Here is a 20969-nt window from a genome sequence, read left to right as displayed (position 1 = left end):
TTGAAAAGGAAAAACTGGTGTTGAGCAGTGCACACAGTCATGTTTCATCAGGTCAGCTGCCAGAGCTCTGGGGTTCAATCTGTAAGGTGACCATTTTGAGGAGGAAAGGGCAAAACAAAACCCTTCATGGATTACACCAAATAGCTTACTCACAAAGCTGGTTGCCAACCACAGTGATAAAGTGGGTTTTGGGAAGGAGAATTAATGGCAGAGATCTTGTTTCAGGAAACATATGGTAAGGTTTTGCCCAGGTAGAACTATAATACTGTATACAGTCAGACCTCCTTATCCATGGATTCTTTATCCATGCATTCAACCATCCATGGCTTGAAAATATTTTTTTAAAAAATTAAATTCCAAAAAGCAAACTTTGATTTTGCCATTTTATATAAAGGGCACCATTTTACTATACCACTGTATTTAATGATACTTGAGCTGCCGTGGATTTTGGTATCCACGGTGTGTGTGTGTGTGAATATGCATGCCCTGGAATAAAACTTCAGTTGATACAAGGGCCCACTATATATCTCTCCTCTCCTCTCCTCTCCTCTCCTCTCCTGGAAGACTCATTATCCCCCTGCACCCCTCCCATCCTTTTAATGGCTCATGGGCAGTGGAGCTGTTGGAGAAGTATTTGGTTATACAGTGGACCCTTGTTATATGCTGGGGTTTGGTTCCAAGATCCCCCATGTATAACAAAATCCGTGTATGCTCAAGTCCCATTAAATATAATGACATAGCAAAACGGTGTCCCTTATAAAAAATGAAAAATCAAGGTAAATTTATACTTTTTTGGAACATTTTCAAACCGTGTATGCTTGAATCCGTGTATAAAAACCCGTGTATAAGAAGGACCGACTGTATACCAGTAACCAAATGCACAATGACAACATCATCCTTCGGGATCTCTAGAGGACCTCTGAGAGGTCTGGGAAGACAGCAAAACACTCTTCTGATGCCCCCTGCATTACCCCAGCTATTATACAGTTGTGGATGGAAAGCTTCCACAGGAGGAAGGTAAATCCTGCCAAATCCTGTGGGTTTTCCAGGACCTCCAAATGGCTTTCGATACCATCGACCATAGTATCCTTCTAGGCCGCCTCTCTGGGATGGGACTTAACAGTAGATCTGTTCCTTCCTGCAGGAGCAAACCCAGAAGGGTGTGCTGTGGGACTTCCACTCTAACCCCTGGCCATTGGCCTGTGAGGTCCCTCAGGGTTCTGATATGTCCCCCATGCTATTCAACATATACATGAAACCACTAGGAGAGGTCATCTGGAGTTTTGGGGTGCAATGCCATCAATATGTGGATGACACCCAACTCTGCTATGCCTTTCAACTGCAATCCAAGGAGGCCGTCCTGGTCCTAAACCAACATCTACCATCAGTAATGAGTCCATTAATGGATGAGGGGAAACACATTGAAACTTAACCCAAACAAGACAGAGGCGATCCTGTCAGTCAGAAAACAAATCAGGGAATAGGAATTCAGGCTGTGCTGGAACAGGGGTAGGCAACCGTTTTGAGCCGGGGGCTGGGTTGCTGTCCCTCAGACAACCGGGGGGCCGAAGCCAAAAAAAAATAATTAATTTTTTTAAAAAATTAAATAAATAAATAAACCGGGACAAATGTAGGACAAAATTTTCAAATGATGGACACTTTTTTAAAAAAAGTGGAGGACACACAAAAAAAATTGCTGATTTTTAAAAAAAATGTTAATATAAATGCATGTTTCTGAGGCTTCTATAGACAATTGCCCCTGCGCGCGAGAGGCCAAAGGCCCCGGCGGCAATCGGCGGCAGGACCGGGCTGGGGCCGGTCCCAAGGCCTTGCCGGGCCGCATCCGGCCCGCGAGCCGCGGGTTGCCTACCCCTGTGCTAGATGGGGTATACTTCTGGACAACTTTGAACCTGGAAGCCTAGGTTTCTGCAGTGACTAGGAGAGCTTTTGCACATGTAAAGTTTATGTGCCAACTGCACCCATTCCTTGAGATGCAAGATACGGCCATTGTGGTACAATGTCTTGGTTATGTCTTGTTTGGAGTACTGTAACACACCCTACTTGGTGCTAACCATTAGCTGATGATCCATGACAGGCTTCCAGGAAAAGGAAATGCACTTGTAGCCAATAGTCACAAATATGCTATCATTTCCTGGCATATGGGGGTGAGATATCATGAGATGCACTGCTCTAGAGATGCAGCTGATCATTACCATAAACTTCTGTAAAGCAAACCCAGCCATTTTTTTCTGAAAGAAGGATGTCAGGATTTTTATCCACATCTTTAGAGCAAGATTTGGATATTAATGAGCAAGTTAAAAGAACAACATGGTTGTTATGTAATCTTTTATCTGTGAGCTTCCCAAAGTAACTGGCCAGCCCCTTGTGGAGTAGCTCTGGCTGCTCTGATGGGTCTGCTTCAGCAAGGAAACATTTATGTTAAAGAAAAGAGCATACTTATGAGACACTGTGGGAACTCTTAATAAAACTAGAGGGCTCAGTCATCAACAGTCCTTGTAGTTAGCTAGGAAGTAAAGTTGAAGTCCTGCTTGTCACAGCAAGTGTCAATAGTGGCTTTATTGTGAGGCGAAAGAAAAGTCAGACCTGGACAAATCCACCCTTCATCAGAGAATCTTTAAAAGGAAAACAGCTGCAACCTGAAGCTTGAAAAACAGCAATCAGCATTCAGAACCTAAAGCACATTCCACTCGCAATGAAACTATGCTAGGTAGGTTGCTACTAGGTGGTGAGTTTGATTCAAAAGGCCACTAGCTGGTGGATGGGTGCTCATTTTAAATTCCCCCTTCCCCTCTAGAACACTATCAAGCTTGAAGAAAATCAATTTCTTTCATATTTTGCCTATGTGACAAAATAGATCTTAAAAGCTTAAATGATACACTCTGAGTATGCATGGGATTTTTTTTTGTTAGTTTATTTTGCTTAGTTGTTAAAAGCTTTTAAAATAAGCTATGAAACACACATAGAGAGAAATTTTCCTTTGGAAAAACCAAAAGATAGAGATTTGCTGCCCTCTGGTGAGTTACAGTGGAAGGAAAAAATGGCAATTGAGAAAGGAATGTCTTAAGGCTATAGCCTCATCCTGTCACCCTTGTGCACACACCATACCCTCTAAATGTCCAGATTTGGCAGAAACAGTCCTGATCACTCCTCTGTCGCATGGCTTTTTCAGCTTCTTTTAAAATGTCACAGTTTCTCTCCTCCTCTCCTATTTCTCCCTTTGTCTTTATCATAGAATCATAGAGTTGGAAGAGACTGCAAGGGCCATCCAGTTCAACCCCCTGCCATGCAGGAAATCTAAATCAAGGCATCCCCAACAGATGGCCATCCAGCCTCTGTTTAAAGACCTCTAAGGAAGGAGACTCCACAACATTCCGAGGGAGTTTGTTCCACTGACGAACAGCCCTTACTGTCAGGAAGTTCCTCCTAATGTTGAGGTGGAAGGAATCTCTTTATCTGTAGCTTGCATCCATTGCTCCAGGTCCTAGTCTCTGGAGCAGCAGAAAACGAGTTAGCTCCCTCTTCAATATGACATCCCTTCAAGTATTTAAACAGGGCTATCATATTACCCCGTAACCTTCTCTTCTCCAGGCTAAACATCCTCAGCAGCCTAAGTCATTCCTCAAAGGCCATGGTTTCCAGACCCTTCACTATTTTGGTCGCCCTCCTTTGGACACACTCCAGTTTCTCAATGTCCTTTTTAAATTTTGGTGCCCAGAATTGGAAACAGTATTCCAGGTGGGGCCTAAGCAGAGCAGAATAGTGGCACTATTACTTCCCTTGATCTAGACACTATACTTTTATTGATGCAGCCTAAAATCGCATTGGCATTGTTAGCTGCTGCATCGCACTGTTGACTCATGTTCAATTTGTGGTCTACTTGGACTCCTAGATCCCTTTCACATGTTGTCTCCTTAAGCCAGGTGTCCCCCATCCTATAATTGTTCTTTTCATTTTTCCGCCCTAAGTGCAGTACCTTACATTTCTCTGTGTTGAAATTCATTTTGTTAGCTTTGGCCCAGCTTTCTAATCTATTAAGGTCATTCTGAAGTTTGTTCATGTCCTCAGGGGTATTATCTACTCCTCCTAATTTGGTGTCATCTGCAAATTTGATAAGTATTCTGTCATCCAAGTCATTGATAAAGATGTTGAATAGCACTGGGCCCAGGACAGAGCCCTGTGGGACCCACTGGTCACTTCTCTCCAGGATGAAAAGGAGTCATTGTTGAGCACCCTTTGAGTTTGGCCAGTCAACCAATTACAAATCCATGTAACAGTTACTTTGTCTAGCCCACATTTTACAAACTTGTTTGCAAGAATGTCATGGGGAACCCTGTCAAAAGCCTTACTGAAATCAAAATATACTATATCTACAGCATTCCCTTCATCTACCAAGCTAGTAATTTTATCAAGAGAGAGAGAGAGAGAGAGAGAGAGAGATTAGATTTGTCTGGCATGACTTTTTTCTCTGAAACCCACGTGGACTTTTTGTGATTATGGCATTGCTTTCTAGAAGTTCACAGACTCTCTGTTTAATGATCTGCTCCAGAATCTTTCCTGGGATTGAGGTCAGACTAACTGGACAATAATTGTTGGGATCCTCTTTCCCCCCCTTTTTAAAGATGGGGACAATGTTTGCCGTCCTCCAGTTTGCTGGGGCTTCTCCTGTTCTCCAGGAGTTTTTAAAGATTATTGCCAATGGCTCCAATATTACATTTGTCAGTTCTTTTAATATCCTTGGATGTAGTTTGTCTGGTCCTGGATATTTCTATTCATTTAGATTAACAAGGTATTCTTGTACTATCTCCTTACTTATTCTGTGCTGAAATTCCCCTATTCTGTCCTCTGCTCCATTATCTTCAGGTTGAGCACCCTTTTCCTTTTCTGAGAAGACTGAGGCAAAGAAGGTGTTGAGTAATTCTGCCTTTTCTCTGTCCCCTGTTAGCATTTTGCCATCTTCTCCACGCAGTGGCCCTACCATTTCCCTTTTCTTCTTTTGCTGCAGACATATCCAAAAAAGCCCTTTTTGTTGTTCTTAACCTCTCTAGCAAGATTGACTTCATTCTGCGCTTTAGCTTTTCTCACTTTACCTGTACCCAGGATAGCTATTTGTTTGAATTCCTCTTTGGTGATTTCCCCATTTCTCCATTTCTTATATATGTTCCGTTTAAAACTTAGCTCAGTTGAAAGTTCCTTAGTCATCCATCCTGGTTCCTTGAGACATCTCGCACTTTTCCCCCTCATTGGAACTATTTGAAATTGTGCCTTCAGTATCTCCCCCTTGAGAAACTCCCATCCATCTTGAACTCCCTTCTTTTTTAGTATCCCTGAACATGGGATCACCCCCAGTATTTCTCTAAGTTTACTGAAATCAGCTCTCCTAAAGTCTAGAATGCATGTCTGACTGTGCCTGGCTTCTCCTTTCCATTGTATAAAAAACTCCAGGAGAACATGGTCACTTTCACCTAAGGATCCCACTACTTGCACGCCATTAACTAGGTCATCCCTGTTGGTTAGGATCAGATCCAAAATAGCTGGTCCCCTTGTTGCGCTGGTAACCTCATGACTTGATTTTTGCAATGCGCTCTACATGAGGCTATCTTTGTGCCTAGTCTGGAAACTCTAGTTGGTACAGAATATGGCAGCCAGGTTGGTCACAGGAACAACAAGGAGTGACCATATAACACCAATATTGAAGTCACTCCACTGGCTGTCTATTAGTTTCCAGGCACAGTACAAGGTGTTGGTTATCACCTTTAAAGCCCTACATGGCTTGGGCCCAACCTATCTAAGGGATCGCCTGCTTCCATATAATCCACCCCGTACACTCAGGTCCTTTGGGAGAAACTTATTACAGCCCTTAAAGACCAGGTTGATGGCGACCTCCCAGAGGACATTTTCTGCAGCCACTCCCAACTTATGGAATGGCCTGCCCGACTAGATCCATCAAATTATCAATCTAGAGAGCTTTTAAAAAGCCATTAAGACAGATCTCTTCCGGCAGGCCTTCCCGGAATAAAATACTCGGCCATGAATAGGACTTCCCATCTATTGAATTCTGTCCATGATGATTATTATTTCGATTAATCGGATTTTAATATGCAGTTTTAATCTTACATTATTTAATCTTGTTTTAAGGGGGGGTCATTATGTATATATGGATGCATTTTAACTTGTTGTACGCCACTTTGATCGCCTGGCAAAAAGTGGGATAGAAATAAAAAATTTATTTTATTTATTTATTGCCTCTTCCACCTTTTGGACAATGAAATTGTCTCCAAGGCAAGTGAGGAATTTGCTAGACCTTGAGGATTTGGCTGAGTTTGACTTCCAGAAAATATCAGGATAGTTGAACTCACGCATTACTACTACATCTCTCTCTCTCTCTCTCTCTCTCTCTCTCTCACACACACACACACACACACACACAGAGAGAGAGAGAATTCACCAAGAGCAGGTAAGGTGGGACAGATCAGGTGAGGTGGGAGGTGACTGAGACAGGGCAAAAGTGGTTGGGAGATTTTCTTAATTACTACATAACTTGCACAATTGCATAGCTCTAGCAATATAAAAGACAGTTGATTTTGGATTGTCTTGCAAATTCAAATGTAGGAATTTTCTATTTGCTGCTGGTCAACAAAATAGTCAATGTGTATTGTGAAGTATAGCTTGTAATAGGAATGCATTGTCAAAATGTTCCTATAAATGCAATAAATAAATAAACCTTTTTTTGTGTTGTTCCATGCCACTAACATATTCCAAGACCTGCACCACAACCAGCTAATGTAGAAATCCTATCTAATCACTGCAGTAGTGAAATTGTTCTTTGATCGTGCTACCCATTGCCTCTTTGGATAATTTAAATTGTAGCCTATGTATGATAGCTGAAGGATTTTATGAAGGAGCCACACAGGTTATGATTTGAGTCATTGACATGAATGCTTGGGAAGGAAATGTTAATTTATTTCATAAGAGTTTGCATGCTGCTTTCCATCCAAGTTTATTTTAAAATGAAATGAAAAGAAACAAAAAACAAAGCTCCCTTTGAATTTCAGGGAATGGAAGCAATTATCTATCTAATCACAGACAGCAAGATTTAATGCAGCTTTCCATTGTATCAAATGGATATGCACAACATTAATGTGAACATTAATTATTTTTCACCCAAATATTAATTTTCCTTATTCTCAGCCACTGCTTTTGTGGTGCTGTGGCCTGTATTCGAAGGCAGTCTATATCATCGTCATTGTCCCTGTCTTCCATTTCAAAACGTCCATTCTTAAAATCCCCAATTCGTTGAAAAGTCAGGCATGTTTGACTCCCATGTGAATGAATTTTCAGCCTCCCTTTTTCTACATAACCATAGTAGAGAATGTCCCTGTTAAATTCAGCTGATCCTGTGTAAATCTGAATCTTCTGGGGAACAATTGGATGTGCAAAGACAATGGTGAAGAAGCTCTCTGCTGTTACATTTTTGCCCCAGAAAACACCCTTTCCAGGGGGACACACATTGTTTGGTACATAATTTGAAAATATGGGTATATTTGTGAAACATGAAGCAGCTGGAAAATCTCCAGAAGGTCCAAACTCTTCCTCAAACTCTGGATCTTGGAGCTCCATTTCCATGTTGTGAAATGAAGATTTTCTACCTATATGCTGGAAGAGAGAAGGCCGGAAAAATATGGCATTTTCCTGACCTTTTGCTTTATGGAAAAATTCTAGAAGCCAGTCTGCAGGCAGTGTATCATAAAACATGAAAAGGAACCTGGCTAGTTTAATAAGATCACAGCTACGATAGAGTTTCCCTATGTAGCCCAATCTTGAAAATGCTATTGTGGTCCAAGGTATTTTTCTGTCATTTACATAGTTGTGTATAATGGTTACAAAATTGGTAGCACAGACAATATCATCTTCAAGCATCAAATAATATTTAGAGAGACCAGCACAAAAGTTAACTAAATAAGCATAATCCACATTCTGTTTGGTTCTACCCCCCATTCTCTCTCTGTTCCAGTAATCTGCTTTCAAGCTGCTTAAAGGAGGGTAACTGGCAAGAGAGCTCTGAATAACAAGCAATCTTCCTACATTAACATGCTCTCCAAATTTTGCCTTAATTTCTTTGGCACTGCGCTCATTTAGCTGAGAACTGTTATTAGCAAGGTATATAACCAGGGTTATCATTTGTAGTTCTTCTAGTGAAGAGTGACTTAAAATGGACTCAATTGTCTTCAATAGGTTCTGCTCCTTTGCTTTGTAGACAGAAGAAATTCCAATGGTCAAGAATCCTAAAAGAGGTTAAAATAATTACATTGCATTTTATATGACATGTTGTGTGTAATTTTTAAAACTGCATAATTATTCTATTGGCTCTGAATATTATAGTTGTGATAATAATGTCAATATGTCAATGAGAATGAAGATGAAGACCTGGCCAGAGTGCTCCTGATGACTTATGTCAGTATTACCACATTATGCCACTGTAAGTGAAATTCCCTTAGATGTTCTCAGAGAAGGATCCAATGCCTTCTTGTGCAACACCATTTCTCTGGCTCCAGTGATGTCATTAGAGTTGGTGTCACACACTGCAGGTGCCTGGAAAGGGCTGCTGGGGGGGAGGGTGGCTACAGGGCAGCCTGCCTCTCTCTTCCTCCCTCTGGTCCGACTGCCTCACTTACCTGTCCCTCCCAGCTCACAGAAGGAGGAGGGTCCAACTGGGTGTCATCCCTTCTCTGAGATGTCACCTGGTGTGATCTGAACCCCCTGCACCTCCTGGTGGTGCCACTTCCTGGCTTTACAATGGCAACCAGACATCAGGCAGAAGCAGCTCCACCACACATACAGTCACTGATGTGCCACAAAGATGCACCCAGGCATTATCTGGCTGTCACTGCAAAGTCAAAGGACTGCAAAAGCAGTTTTCACCTCCTCAGACCTCCAACATATGTATGTTAGTGCAACTTTACACTTAGTAGCCATATCATCTAAATAACCAGGTTTTACCCAAATTCTAAGCATGCCACCTGATACTCTTTGGATCATCATTTGGTCTGGATTGCAAACCTTCATTATTTTTTTAAAGTCCCTTGTATAAGCTGAGATATAAGGAGAGATTTGTAAGCACTCTTCTGTCAAATTATTCTGCAAAAAACCAAGGGAATTTCAAGTGTGAAGGATATAAGGGAAAGCAGGGAAAGCAGTTGAGTTTGAGAAGCAACTGAGGAGTGTACTGTGAGGGTGCAAGATGAGGTTCAGGAGGAAGTAGGAGCTATTGGAGAAGAAGTAGTGTGAGCACTGAAGCACCAGAAACATGGGAGTGCATGTTGCTGAGGGCAAGAAGGAAGGGTGGGGTGCCCCATAAGGGCAGAAGGTCAGGGGAGGGAGGGAGTAGGAGAGACAGGAGGGCAATAGTGCAAGAAATGGTGTGCACGAAGAATCAATGAGGAGCATACTGTACAGGCACAAGATCGGGTGTTTGTGATGGTGATGGGACTGAGAGAAGGGCCTACAGGGAGATATGATCTGCCAGATAGCCTGGGTTTGAGCCATATAGGGCTTTATAGGTCATAACCAGCACTTTGAATTGTGCCTGGACACAAACTAGCAGCCAGTGGAGCTGTTGTGCGGTCTTTATAACCTGCCTCGGTTAACAGTCTGGCTGCAGCTCTTTCGACCAGCAGAAGTTTCCAAACACTCTTCAAGGGCAACCACATGAGGAGTTTATTATACTAGTTCAAGCAAGACGTAACTAAGGCATGTACCATTGTGGGCAGATCTGATGTTTCAAGGAAGAGGCATCGTTCGTGCACAGCACAAGGTTTAAATATGCAAGAGCACTCCTGGCCACTGCAGAAACCTGAGACTCCAGGTTCAATGCTGAGTCCTGGAGTACACCCAAACTGTGAACTTGCATCTCTGGGGGAGGGGTGTAACCCCATCTAACAAAGGCTAAATCACTATTCTCTGACTTCCTTCCAACTGACCAAGAACACTTCTGTTTGGCGTAAGTTTCAATTTGTTTGCCCTCAGTGAGTCCATTACTGATGACAGACACTGGTTTAGGGCCAGGACAGGCTCCTTGGATTGAGGTGGACTGCATGCTAAAACTCTGGACAACTGCTCTAAGTGGTTTCATGTATATGTTAAATATCACTGGGGATGAATTAGAATCTTGAGGGACCTCACAAGTCAATGGCCGGGAGTTGAACAGGAGTCCCCCAGCACTGTGGCATCATTTGTACTGGCATCACCTCAAGCAGTAACTCATGGTGCCACCCCCTGCACTGACCTCCTCCCATACTACACCATACAGTATCCTTAGTAATGTTTTTTGTACTCCTCTTATTCATAAATTGTAATTCTCATATGTCACTGAATTCAGTGTTAATAGTTGAGACATAAACAACTAGCAAAATTAAAATTATACCTTTAAATTACACTCATCCCTCCACATTTGTGGCTTTGACTTTTTTGATTATTCACAGATTTTATTAATATGTTCTCTCTAGGAATATCTAGGTCCTCCAAGTTTAACCAAATTCGCACTGAAGGACCTAGAGATTCCTAGAGAGAACACTCCACTAGGCATTGGTAGCTCTTCCAGTGCAATTCTATGGTCAGTGCCTGGCAGATGTTCACCACAGAGTTGCTCTGGAGGACCTAGAGATTCCTAGAGAGGTGTTCTCTCAGGTAAAAACATAAGTGTTTTTGTTATCTGCATTTTTTTCCACATTCATGGGATCGCTTTTTCATTATAGAGGGATGGCTTTTTCAATAAAGGTCTCGCAATTGTTCTTTTAGGCAAGTTGGAAATCTACTCAGCTTTCACTCTTCACCCACTCAAGTCAGTCCCTCTCTTGTTTATTTGATAAGTCAAGGGTCTTAATACACATGTGGTGGCTCTCACCTCTCACAGGATCTTGTCCATATCCTCAGGCTGCACAAATTGAAAAGTACAGTGCACCTGCGCCACACGTGGATGCATTTTATGCAGCTTCCAGCTTACGTGGAAACTACTTGGGGAGAACAAATGGCCCGCCACATGCACGCGCCCCATTATTTCCTATGGGGCTTGAGTATAGGCAGATTTTCCCTTACGCGGGGGGATCTGGAACAGATCCCTCACATAAGGAGAGGGACCACTGTATCCATTAACACTGGACAAACAGGCACCGAGGTTATTCCACTGACATTGTATCAACTACAGCATCCACGCTGGAGAAGATCTGAGTGACTTTATCCGCACAATGCCATGCAAAATGCTATTCTTCACAGCAGGATGTCAAATGGTCTGCATATTTTGTTTGACAACCAATGTATAATAAATGTCTGACCACTAAGAACACCTCTGCTGGGCAACTCCATGCAGATGCAATGGTGGCATCAAAATAATTTCTTTGCTGCCTGCACTGCCATGGAGTAGGCCTTCAAATAGGCTCCAGTCCATGTTTGGTCAGACTTGCTTTGAGACTTTCACCAACTTCACTCTAATATACATTTCATTCACTTCATCACCACCAACAACCTGGAAAACCAGGATGGTGGTTTTGTTACACTTCATAAGAGAAGACACTCTGGTCATTTCCCCATTCCAGAGGTCAGCAGATTCAACAGAATCACCTGCTGAGGTAATAGGAAAATCCCAAGGGCCATGAAGAATCCATCCAAATTCATCAGTCTCTTGGGGTAGTCCATCCTAAGCAGTTCCCCACCCCTGCAGAGATTCAGAGTCCCAATGAGTCTAAGCTTAACCAGATAATGATCTGTCTGTGACAATGGATTTGTGAAGAGTACCTCCACATCAGGATCATCACCCCATGCAGCATAGAAAACAAGGCCCAGAGTGTGCTCAGTATGAATAGGACCAGATACCACTTGAGACAGACCCATAGTTGTTGTGGAAGCTATGAAATCCCAAGCCACTCCCGACAAGGCAGTCTCAGCATGGGTCCCGCAGTACTACTAGCTCCGGAGACTCCAACACAAGCCCCGATACCACCCTGGCTAGCTCAGGAAGGGAGACTGTTGAGCAGTAGGGTGGGTGGTACCCCAACAGAATTATTTACCCTAACAGTAGTATCTATTCTTAAAGACTAACAAGTTATACTTGTCAGGGATTTGAAGGGTTAAAACACAGCACACAGGGAAATGCTTAATGTGTGGGTGTTTGGCCATGAGCATTCAGCAGAGTGGCAAAGTTGATCAGCACAGCTGAAGCTCATTGGCTCAAGGACACTTCAATGCCCAAGTGCACGTAACCATGGATGATGAAACCATGTGTCTAGATTGCACAGGAGACACATGACATGGCTACACACCTGAACTCACTGGGTTTGAGAGACCACATGGTCTGGAGACTATATAAGCCCAGGGGTTGCAAAGGTGTAGTGTGGGTTTGTAGAAGGAGTTGGATTGGTATGGTTTGGAGTTTTAGAGATCTAGTTTTGTATAATAGCACTGTGAATAAAGAGCACTTTGGGAGACTTAGTTTCTCTGGTGATTTATCAGAAGAAGCTATAGCATCGGTTTGCTGTGTGTCCCCGGAGGTTCCTGCATTGCTGCAGTTCCTGGAAGACATCCAGTTGCTGTCATCCCAACTTGGACTTTGGAGCCATGCTTCGGCTTCTGGAAATTTGCCAGCTCTGCTCCAAGGGTCTGATTTAACCCCAGGACTCGTTTGAGTTGCTGACAGTGGTTGTTGGACCCCAGCAGTTGCGCTGACAATACTTAGCATACAGTTGTGGATTGCAACCCACTTTATGAAATGCATGATTGTATTTTTAGATAATATTGTATCTTGTATTTTATTGTTGATTTTATTCTCTGTTGTAATCCCGCCTTGATCCGCAGGGAGAGGTGGGAAATACAAATAAAATTTATTATTATTATTATTATTATTATTATTAAGAGCTGGCAGATATTTATATACATGGTTTGGGCAGAAAGATATATTTAGTAAGGTGAATAGGAATGTAAATGTAAAAAGTACAAACATTTATCGTTATCTTAATTCCACTAACAAACAATAATTAGGTGAGAGCACAGACATGGTAGCATAGATGAGGTACTTTAGCATGTACGTTTTTATAAAAAGTCAAGTAAGTGATGGTCAGTTAAACTAATCTTTTCTACACTGTATTTATTCTACAAAGTATTCTGCATCTTTGAAGGAAACCAGGCAATGCTTTCCCCACCTCATCCCGCCAATTACTGTTATTTTTCTGTGCATCTTGCAGATGGTGGGGTTTCCTGTGATTTTTATAGATCTGTATTTATTTTTGCCACCAGTGAAAAACTGATGGCAAAAAAATAGTCATCAGATGAGAATACTAATAGAAGTGTTCATGCATGACATAATGTTAAGATTGTTTTGTTGTTTTATTTGTACTTCACTATAAATGTACTGCTCTACTTTACTTAGTTTCTGTTAATCTCCCCAGCAATCCTGATCGACAGAGAAGGAAAACCTCGCAGAGTTGTGGGCTGCAGTTGTGTGGTTGTGAAAGACTATGGCAAAGTACAGTAGGGTTGTTGAGAGATAGTGCTGGCTCATGATCAGTTAGTTAATTCCACGACTGAGCAGAGACCTGAAAGTGAATCTCCTTGTTTCATGTCAAGCACTTTAAATGTTCTGTGCTTCTGCTCTCAGATCATAACTGTAAAAATGACAGGAAGTTTGAAAGATAATGGGAGAAAAAAATGCAATAATTAATGTGCCTAATTTGCATGATTAGAATGGAAGTTGGAACGATTACCAAGTAATTGCCTGGAATTCAGGAAATGGAGTACGGGAAACCTATTTACATTTCGTCAGTGTCAAAATACTACTACTGCTATTGTTTCTACTGTACTGTATTTATGGTTGTTGTAACTGAGATTTGGCTCCCCAGTGGCAAGTTGAAGTTGACAGGAAGCCAGTGGATTAGCACCAGAAAAGCAGGAGCAGGACTCCAGCCTTGCAGCTATAACCTAGGTAGCATCTACACTGCAGAATTAATGCGGTTTGACACTGCTTTAACTGCCATGGCTCAATGCATTGGCATTTTGGGATGTGTAGTTTTGTGAGATATTTGTCCCTCACTGTCAGAGAGCTCTGGTGACACAACAAACTGCTGATCCTAAAAGTCTGTAGGAATGAGCCATGACAGTTAAAGTGGTGTCAAACTGAATTAATTCTGCAGTATGGCAGCAGCCTCCCTTTCCTATCAAGCCACGGCCTTTTTTAAAAGCTACCCATTGAGCTCAGGGCAGAGACTGCCAAATCACTGCTACCATTTGGTGACACAAAGTCTTTATTTCTCAAAGATTTCTCAATATTTCATCATTTCAGGCCAAGTTCACAAGTACTGTATAGTCTCCCTCACTCACAGAATTATAGATCAAGAGAGTTGAAAGGAACCAGTAGGGCCATCTTGCCCAGTCCCCTGCCTTTCAAGAATACTCATCTAAAGCACTCTCCCCAAGGATGGCCACTCATCCTCTGTTTAAACTCCTCCAAGCTGCCACTTTTAAAACATCAGGTAGATAGTATTCAATCCAACAGGTCATTGTGTATGTGACTGACTTAATGTTTCTGTGGTGGTACATCTTTCAAGTAAATCAGATCCTTTATGGCTAGCCAGTGTTCCAAACCCACCTTTGTTTTTTAAATGACAGAGAAAAGGGCCTCATAGTATAAACTATGTATTTCAGATCATGTATTTCAAATTAGGGATGACCTAAAGTAGCTTGCAACATAGAAGCTGGATCTTTATCTTACATTATTTTGTTCCACACACATCAAGGGTCCTCATACCCATAACAGCCTATACTCACGCTTTTTAGTAGGAGGAGATCCCAAGAGATATGTATATTGTATAGGCAAAGGACCGCTAGCACTTTCCATGACACTGAGAGTTGGATTCTGGGGCTTGTCCCATATGATATCATCAAGGCCGATGCTCTTCTTTCCATCTATATCCTTAAATATCAAATAGAATCCCATTATGTACTCAAAGGTTGCTCTCTCTCTCTCTCTGTGTGTGTGTGTGTGTGTCTTTTCATTGTGTTCTTTCAAGTTGATTTCAACTTTATGTCAATCCTATCATAGGGGTTTCTTGGCAAGATTTTTTTTCCAATCTTCTTCTAAGGCTGTAAAAGTGTGACTTGCCCAAGGTTACCCAATGGGGTTTTTCCATGGCTTTGAACCCTGGTTTCCCAGATGGGCCCAAAACTCAAACTACTAAACCATGCTGGTGCTGATTTAACATTACTAATGATCTATAAATTAATACTTATCAATTAATCCTATTTAGTTAATTAGTTTCCTGATTTCTATTACCTACAAGATTGTATGCCCAGTTGTTGACAGCATGTCACGAAAAACGGGTGAAACTATAAATCCAAGACTGAATAAGCAATTTTGGATGATCCAGTTATTTCACTGGATTGTGTTAAGGCGTTAATCATATGCAAATTTAGGCATACTTAAGCTAACTGATGTCAATTATCTTATACATGCCCTACAGCGCAGAATCAGATTTCATAAAACTGAGTGAAAACAAAGTATGTTTTGCCCCTGACTATACTCAACAACAGCTAATACTTTGTTGATATTAACATAGCACAAACAAGATGCTCTTTTCCTGAAAGAATGGATTTTGAAATGTATGATAATAACTGACAAAACCTACTGAATATGTATCCAAAATGGTCGAATAAATATCTTGATGGGGGGAGAGAATTGTCCCCCTTTAATGAATAAGGTTGTGAAAGTGATGGAAGTACTACATGCATTCAGGATCTTGCTTGTGTACTTGTGGGGGGTTTTCTCCCCTGTTCTTTTGGTTTTTAATATTTTGTGTTCTCTAATAAAAGGGATTTAATGTAAGATTACTCAACCATTTTCTGGGAGGTTTGGTTTTCAGACCTTTTGCCATCCCTGTTGACATCCAGCAGACATGTGCCAGCTTTTCAATATCCTTCTTAAACTGTGGTATCCCAAACTGGGTATAGTACCCAGATGAAGTCAAAGCAGAATACAACTGTATTTTTACTTCCTTTGATCTGCACACTATAGTACTTTTGTTGCCCCCTAGAAGTTAGAAATGCACCCCCCCCACACACACACACACACTGTGAAGTCACAGTGTTGATTAATATTTAGTTAGTCTCTTAGGAATCCTAGATCCTTTTCACACATATTACTGTAAAGGTATCTTCTATCCTGTACTTGTGCATCTGATTTTCATTGTCTAAAGGCAGAATCTTACATTTATTCCCATCACAATTTATTTTGTTAGTTTTGGCTCATTTTTCCAATCTCTTAAAATCATCTTGAATCCTAAATCTGATCTTCCAAGGTATTAACTATCTCATCACCTAGCTTGAAGTCATTTGCAAATTTGATAAGCTTTCTGTGATCATGATCTGTGCTTTGCTGGTCAAATCCAGAGTAAATCCCCACTTTTTTCTTTGGATTAAAGCCCTGAGGTACTGAAAAGGCCTAGAATTGGCCTGTATGTTGTCTGGACTGTTCCCAGTGAAGATAAGGTGAGACCAGTTTATTTGGCCTACGTAGACAAGTTTCTAGATAATGGGGAACCTTTGATGAATAATATATCCACAGCATTACCTTGCTCAACTAAACTCATAATTCCATATAAAAATGGGATAAGATTACTCAGCTTTCAAAGTTCCAGAGGCATATGTGACAGCTGGTAGATCTCAGTCTAAGAGGAAAGGGCATATCCATCTTACCAAATGAACTGGAGTCCTAGCCACCCTTATATCAAAAGGTACAACAGCATTCTGATGCTGTGTAATCTACATTAACAATTTCTATGCCACGTCAGTCAAGTCTATACTTTGGAAACGTGTGTAGCTGTTTTTAAATCAATTTAAAGATCAATTATGTATGGGCCCAAACAGACAGGCCAAAATAAAGCTGTTTCAGGTCACATTGGAGGTATGCTGTTTAATTGACACATGCCTCTTAAGAGGCCAGAAGCTGTGCCAAAGCTGCACTCCAGTCCTTAGGACTGGACCATGGCTTTAGCGTGACTTCCGGTCTCTTAGAACGCATGCATCATTTAAATAGCATACCTCCAAAGTGGCCCAAAGCAGCTTTATTTTGGCCTGTCTGTTCAGCCCCTTTATTTTAAATGATAGAGAACATATGGAAAATCTTGTTCACAAATGATTTCATTCAATTACCATGAATGCTGGTTCCTCCAGTTCTGAACATTTGCATTTTTCTTTGCTTTGCTTCCAAATAATGGTGAACAGTATACTGAAGAGTCCTAAGAGAAAACACAGTCTAGAAAGGTTCCCAAGGCAGTGGGCTAGTGACTTCTGTATGCTCCTGGGTTTCATTGCTTCTTTTCACTCTGAGTCCTGAAAGAGACTGAAACAACAGTTCCTAATGTCCTGGGCTGAGGCAAGAAACAAAGCCTTTCCAAATGACAATAACTGTGTTTCAGTTTAGACTTATACTTTAAAGTTATATTTAGAAGTCCCAAATAAATATTGAAGAAAGAAAGTGATACTATATTACCTTTTTAAACTTAATTTCACATAGGTGTCATACTTGAGATTACAGATCAAACTGGGGACTTGCATAACCACTTTGCATTGAGACTAGTGTGGAGAGCCAGAAAGGCTATCCATGCTGGTTATATGAGAGCAGAAGGATCTCCATAGCTCAGAAGATAAACCTTTGAGTTTACACTGTGAAGTTACAAACACCTAAGACAGGGGTGGTATTTTAACCCCCACAGCTCAAGGGGCACATTGGCACTACATATGCAACCAGAAGTGTTTTTGACTAACTTTCAGCTGTTTGCAGGGAGGTGTGGGGGGGGGGGTAAACATTCTGGGAGGAGTGGGGACTTGGGGGAATTTCCCCCCCACGTTTAATGAAAGCTTTGAGTTTTGTACGGCCATTTTGTCAAAATAAAGGTATCACAATTTTTTATGGCTCTGTTGCTCCAAAATGCCCCTCAAATCACCAAATGCATCCTTCTCCCTGTACTCTGCCAACCCCTGCCTTGAGTTATTCTCTGGTTTGGATTTTAACTGGAATGGGTTTTAATTTTCCTTCTAGGCAGATATTTTACCACCATGACTCCATCTGTTTTCCTCTAATGCCTTTCCTTTACCTTCCAACTATCTCAATTTGACAGGGGTAGTCCTAGTTAATCCTCTGTCACCCCACTTTCTCAGCTGCTTTTAAAATGACCCAGTTTTTCTCACTTTTCCAGCTGCTTTTCAAATGCCCCACTTTTTCTCTCCTCTTCCCACTTTCTTCCCACCTATCTTATTCCTATAGCTGCCAACTGAGTTCAGAGTTTGAAAATAGTTTGCATTCAGTTAACTAGCAGGGGGACAGAAGAGGAAGGGTGAAATCTTGCAATTCCCAGGAGGCTCAGGCAAAAGCAAACTGCTGCAGCTTCTCCTAGCTTCTATGTTCTTCCTCATTAATAATTTTTGCCATCTCAACCACACACTGATATTGTTTGGCCACACATGCCCTGGTTTCATCTGTGAAATGTCTGAGGGTCTGCAGCAGCACTATACGCTGTATTTAACAGTGTTGCAAAAAGCTACTCCTGAGTTGAACATATCATGGAAGATCAAATTTGGAATTCTAAAATTACTCTAGACCAGAGATGTCCAAACTCTGGCTCTCCAGGTGTTTTGGACTTCAGCTCTCAGAAGCCTCAGCCACCTTGGCCAATGATCTAGGATGCTGGGAGCTGAAGTCCAAAACACCTGGAGGGCCAGAGTTTGGACATCACTGGTCTAAACTAATTCTTCTTGGTTCCACTTAAACATTAGGAAGAACTTCCAGACAGTAAAAGCTGTTTGACAATGAAATACACTGCCTCAGGGTGTGGTGGGGTCTCCTTCTTTGGAGGTCATTAAACAGAGGCTGATAGCCATCTGTCAGGAGGAGTGGTTTGAGTGTGTGTTCCTCCATGGCTGGAAAATAGATTGGATGGCCCTTTTGGTCTATTCCAACTCTATGCCATCAGGCCTCCCTTAAAGATACTGCACCCTCCCCAAAGGCATCCAGCTCCATCCTGGCCTCCGAGGGGGAGAGAAGGGTGGGCCATTGCCATCTGGCCTCCCTTAAAGGAACTGCACCCTCCCCGAAGGCACCCAGCTCCATCCTGGCCTCCGAGGGGGAGAGAAGGGTGGGCCATTGCCATCTGGCCTCCCTTAAAGGAACTGCGCCCTCCCCGAAGGTGTCCAGCTCCATCCTGGCCTCTGAGGGGGAGAGGAAGGTGGGCCATTGCCATCAGGCCTATCCTTAAGATACAGAGCCCTCCATCTGTCCATCTGCCATGGTCCAGGCCTCAGAGGGAGAGAAGAATGCTGGACCTGATCCCCTTCCCTCAACCATTCCCTTCTCCTTCTGTGTCATGTCTTCTTAGATTGTAAGCTTGAAGGCAGGGAACCGTCTAATTAAATGATTTTATGTACAGTGCTGTGTAAATTTACAGCGCTATATAAATAAAGCTTAATAATAATAATAATAATAATAATAATAAATGATTCTATGATTCTAATATTGGAGTGAGAGTTGTTCTCTCTAAGCACTCCCCTCTCCCCTTTTACACTAGTCTTTTAAAGAAATGCTTGGAACAGTGAAGGTTATCGCATGGGGGCAAAACCGTCCCCCCATGTGTTCTAACGAGCACGAGCGCGGGCGTGCACGGAGCGTGATGGGAACCTGATGGGGCCCACAACCCTAGTTTACCGCACGGTGGAACGCTGCCGCTGCCGCCGGCGTTCCCATCGGGATCCCAATGTGTTCCAGGAGGCGCCATTTCTGGGAACAGTTTCAAAAGCGTTCCCAGAAATGGCACCTCCTGGAACACATCGGGAACCCAATGGGAATGCCCGGCGGCAGCGGCGGCATTCCACTGTGCAGTAAACTAGCGTTCTGGGCCCCATCGGGTTCCCATTATGCTCTGTGCGTGCCCGCGCTCGTGCTCGTTAAAACACATCGGGGGACGGTTTTGCCCCCATGCGATAACCTTCAGTGTTTACTAAGCAGGTCATCTGGATAAGTACTTGCCCAGCAAGGGTTTACTCTAGTTGATGAAGCTAGAGAATCTGTGGTTCTTTCTCTTATGAAGACTCTGGGCCAGCAGCAACACTCTTCATGGGTCTGGTCTGGTCTGCTCCAGCTGCTACAGTGTTATGTGATCTCTTTACTCCTGCAAGCCTCCAACTGTCATGGAACCTGAATGCCAATCAATAGGAACAGAATCTTCTCTTAAGCTCTGCCCATCATTGCCTTTTGATGAACTGGTAAACCTTCGTACTAGAGCTCTGGTATATATTACTTTTGGAGATCTACAATTCCCAGATGGCTGATGTCATGCTGGCTGGTGGATTCTGGGATTTGAAGTCCAAAAGTAATAGTTCCAAATGCTGCTTAACATTGAATTGTAATGGTTACGCAAATATATCTTAACCTTGGGGTGGGTCACTGACACCTTTGAGAATAAGATGAAAGGTGTGGACCCTTCTCCTCAGAAAAATGCGTATCAACATAATAAACACATAATTTTGCAAACTATTTTTATTTGTTTATTTATTGCACTGGAAATTTATTTCCATCATAAAGAGCAGTCTGGAACAAATGAATTGTAATATACACTTGAAAAAAATAATTTTTTACCTTGGAATACAGAATGATGGGGTGTGGGGAGATGCAACCTAACAGGAATGACTGTGAAGAGGAAAAAATACTGCATCCAGTTTACAGACCTGCTGAAGCCCATCTATTAATTCCTTAGGGGAATCAGAGTATTGTCAGCCTGGCTCACGATCAACAATGTCTTTCAACCAGTAGCCTTTCCTAGCAGGGGCATAGCTTAATGCCCAGGAAATACAAACGGGCACTTGGGCTACATTAGCCACTGTAATTTTAAATGTCAAGGTAGGAACTGGGGCAAGACAAG

At 42.2% G+C, this 20969-nt stretch overlaps 1 protein-coding gene across 3 annotated transcripts; it reads right to left on the bottom strand.

The window, feature by feature from the left end:
- Positions 1–7066: 7066 nt before the first annotated feature.
- On the bottom strand, positions 7067–20205 carry LOC149314482 (alpha-1,3-mannosyl-glycoprotein 4-beta-N-acetylglucosaminyltransferase C-like). Of its 3 annotated transcripts, none has more exons than XM_089523469.1 (4): positions 20078–20205; positions 17209–17398; positions 14830–14974; positions 7067–8303 (listed from the first exon to the last, which is right to left on the bottom strand). In XM_089523469.1, exons 2-4 carry the CDS (start codon positions 17365–17367, stop codon positions 7168–7170), a joined length of 1440 nt encoding a protein of 479 aa, XP_089379595.1. In that variant the 5' UTR covers positions 17368–17398; positions 20078–20205; the 3' UTR covers positions 7067–7167. The 3 variants fall into 3 exon arrangements, with proteins under 3 accessions (XP_089379595.1, XP_089379596.1, XP_089379597.1); XM_089523470.1 differs by having other exon boundaries at positions 17209–17388; XM_089523471.1 differs by lacking the exons at positions 14830–14974; positions 20078–20205 and having other exon boundaries at positions 17209–17319.
- Between the last annotated feature and the right edge of the window lie 764 nt (positions 20206–20969).

Source organism: Sceloporus occidentalis, unplaced genomic scaffold (genome assembly GCF_023333645.1).
Source record: "Sceloporus occidentalis isolate IW3139 unplaced genomic scaffold, rSceOcc1.0.p SCAF_4, whole genome shotgun sequence".
Lineage (NCBI taxonomy): Eukaryota > Metazoa > Chordata > Lepidosauria > Squamata > Phrynosomatidae > Sceloporus > Sceloporus occidentalis.
The sequence above is the reverse complement of the archived record's forward strand: the minus strand, read 5'-3'. Positions and strand labels throughout refer to the sequence as shown.

Bases quoted from the DNA above. Each gene is read 5' to 3' on its own strand.
- LOC149314482 (XM_089523469.1), bottom strand. From the start codon at position 17,367: ATGAAACCCAGGAGCATACAGAAGTCACTAGCCCACTGCCTTGGGAAC. The intron at 14,975-17,208 runs GTAATTGAATGA...TTGATATTTAAG, and splicing joins TGGAGGAACCAGCATTCATG to GATATAGATGGAAAGAAGAG. The intron at 8,304-14,829 runs GTGAGTATAGGC...AACCTCTTTTAG, and splicing joins ATCTCCTCCTACTAAAAAGC to GATTCTTGACCATTGGAATT.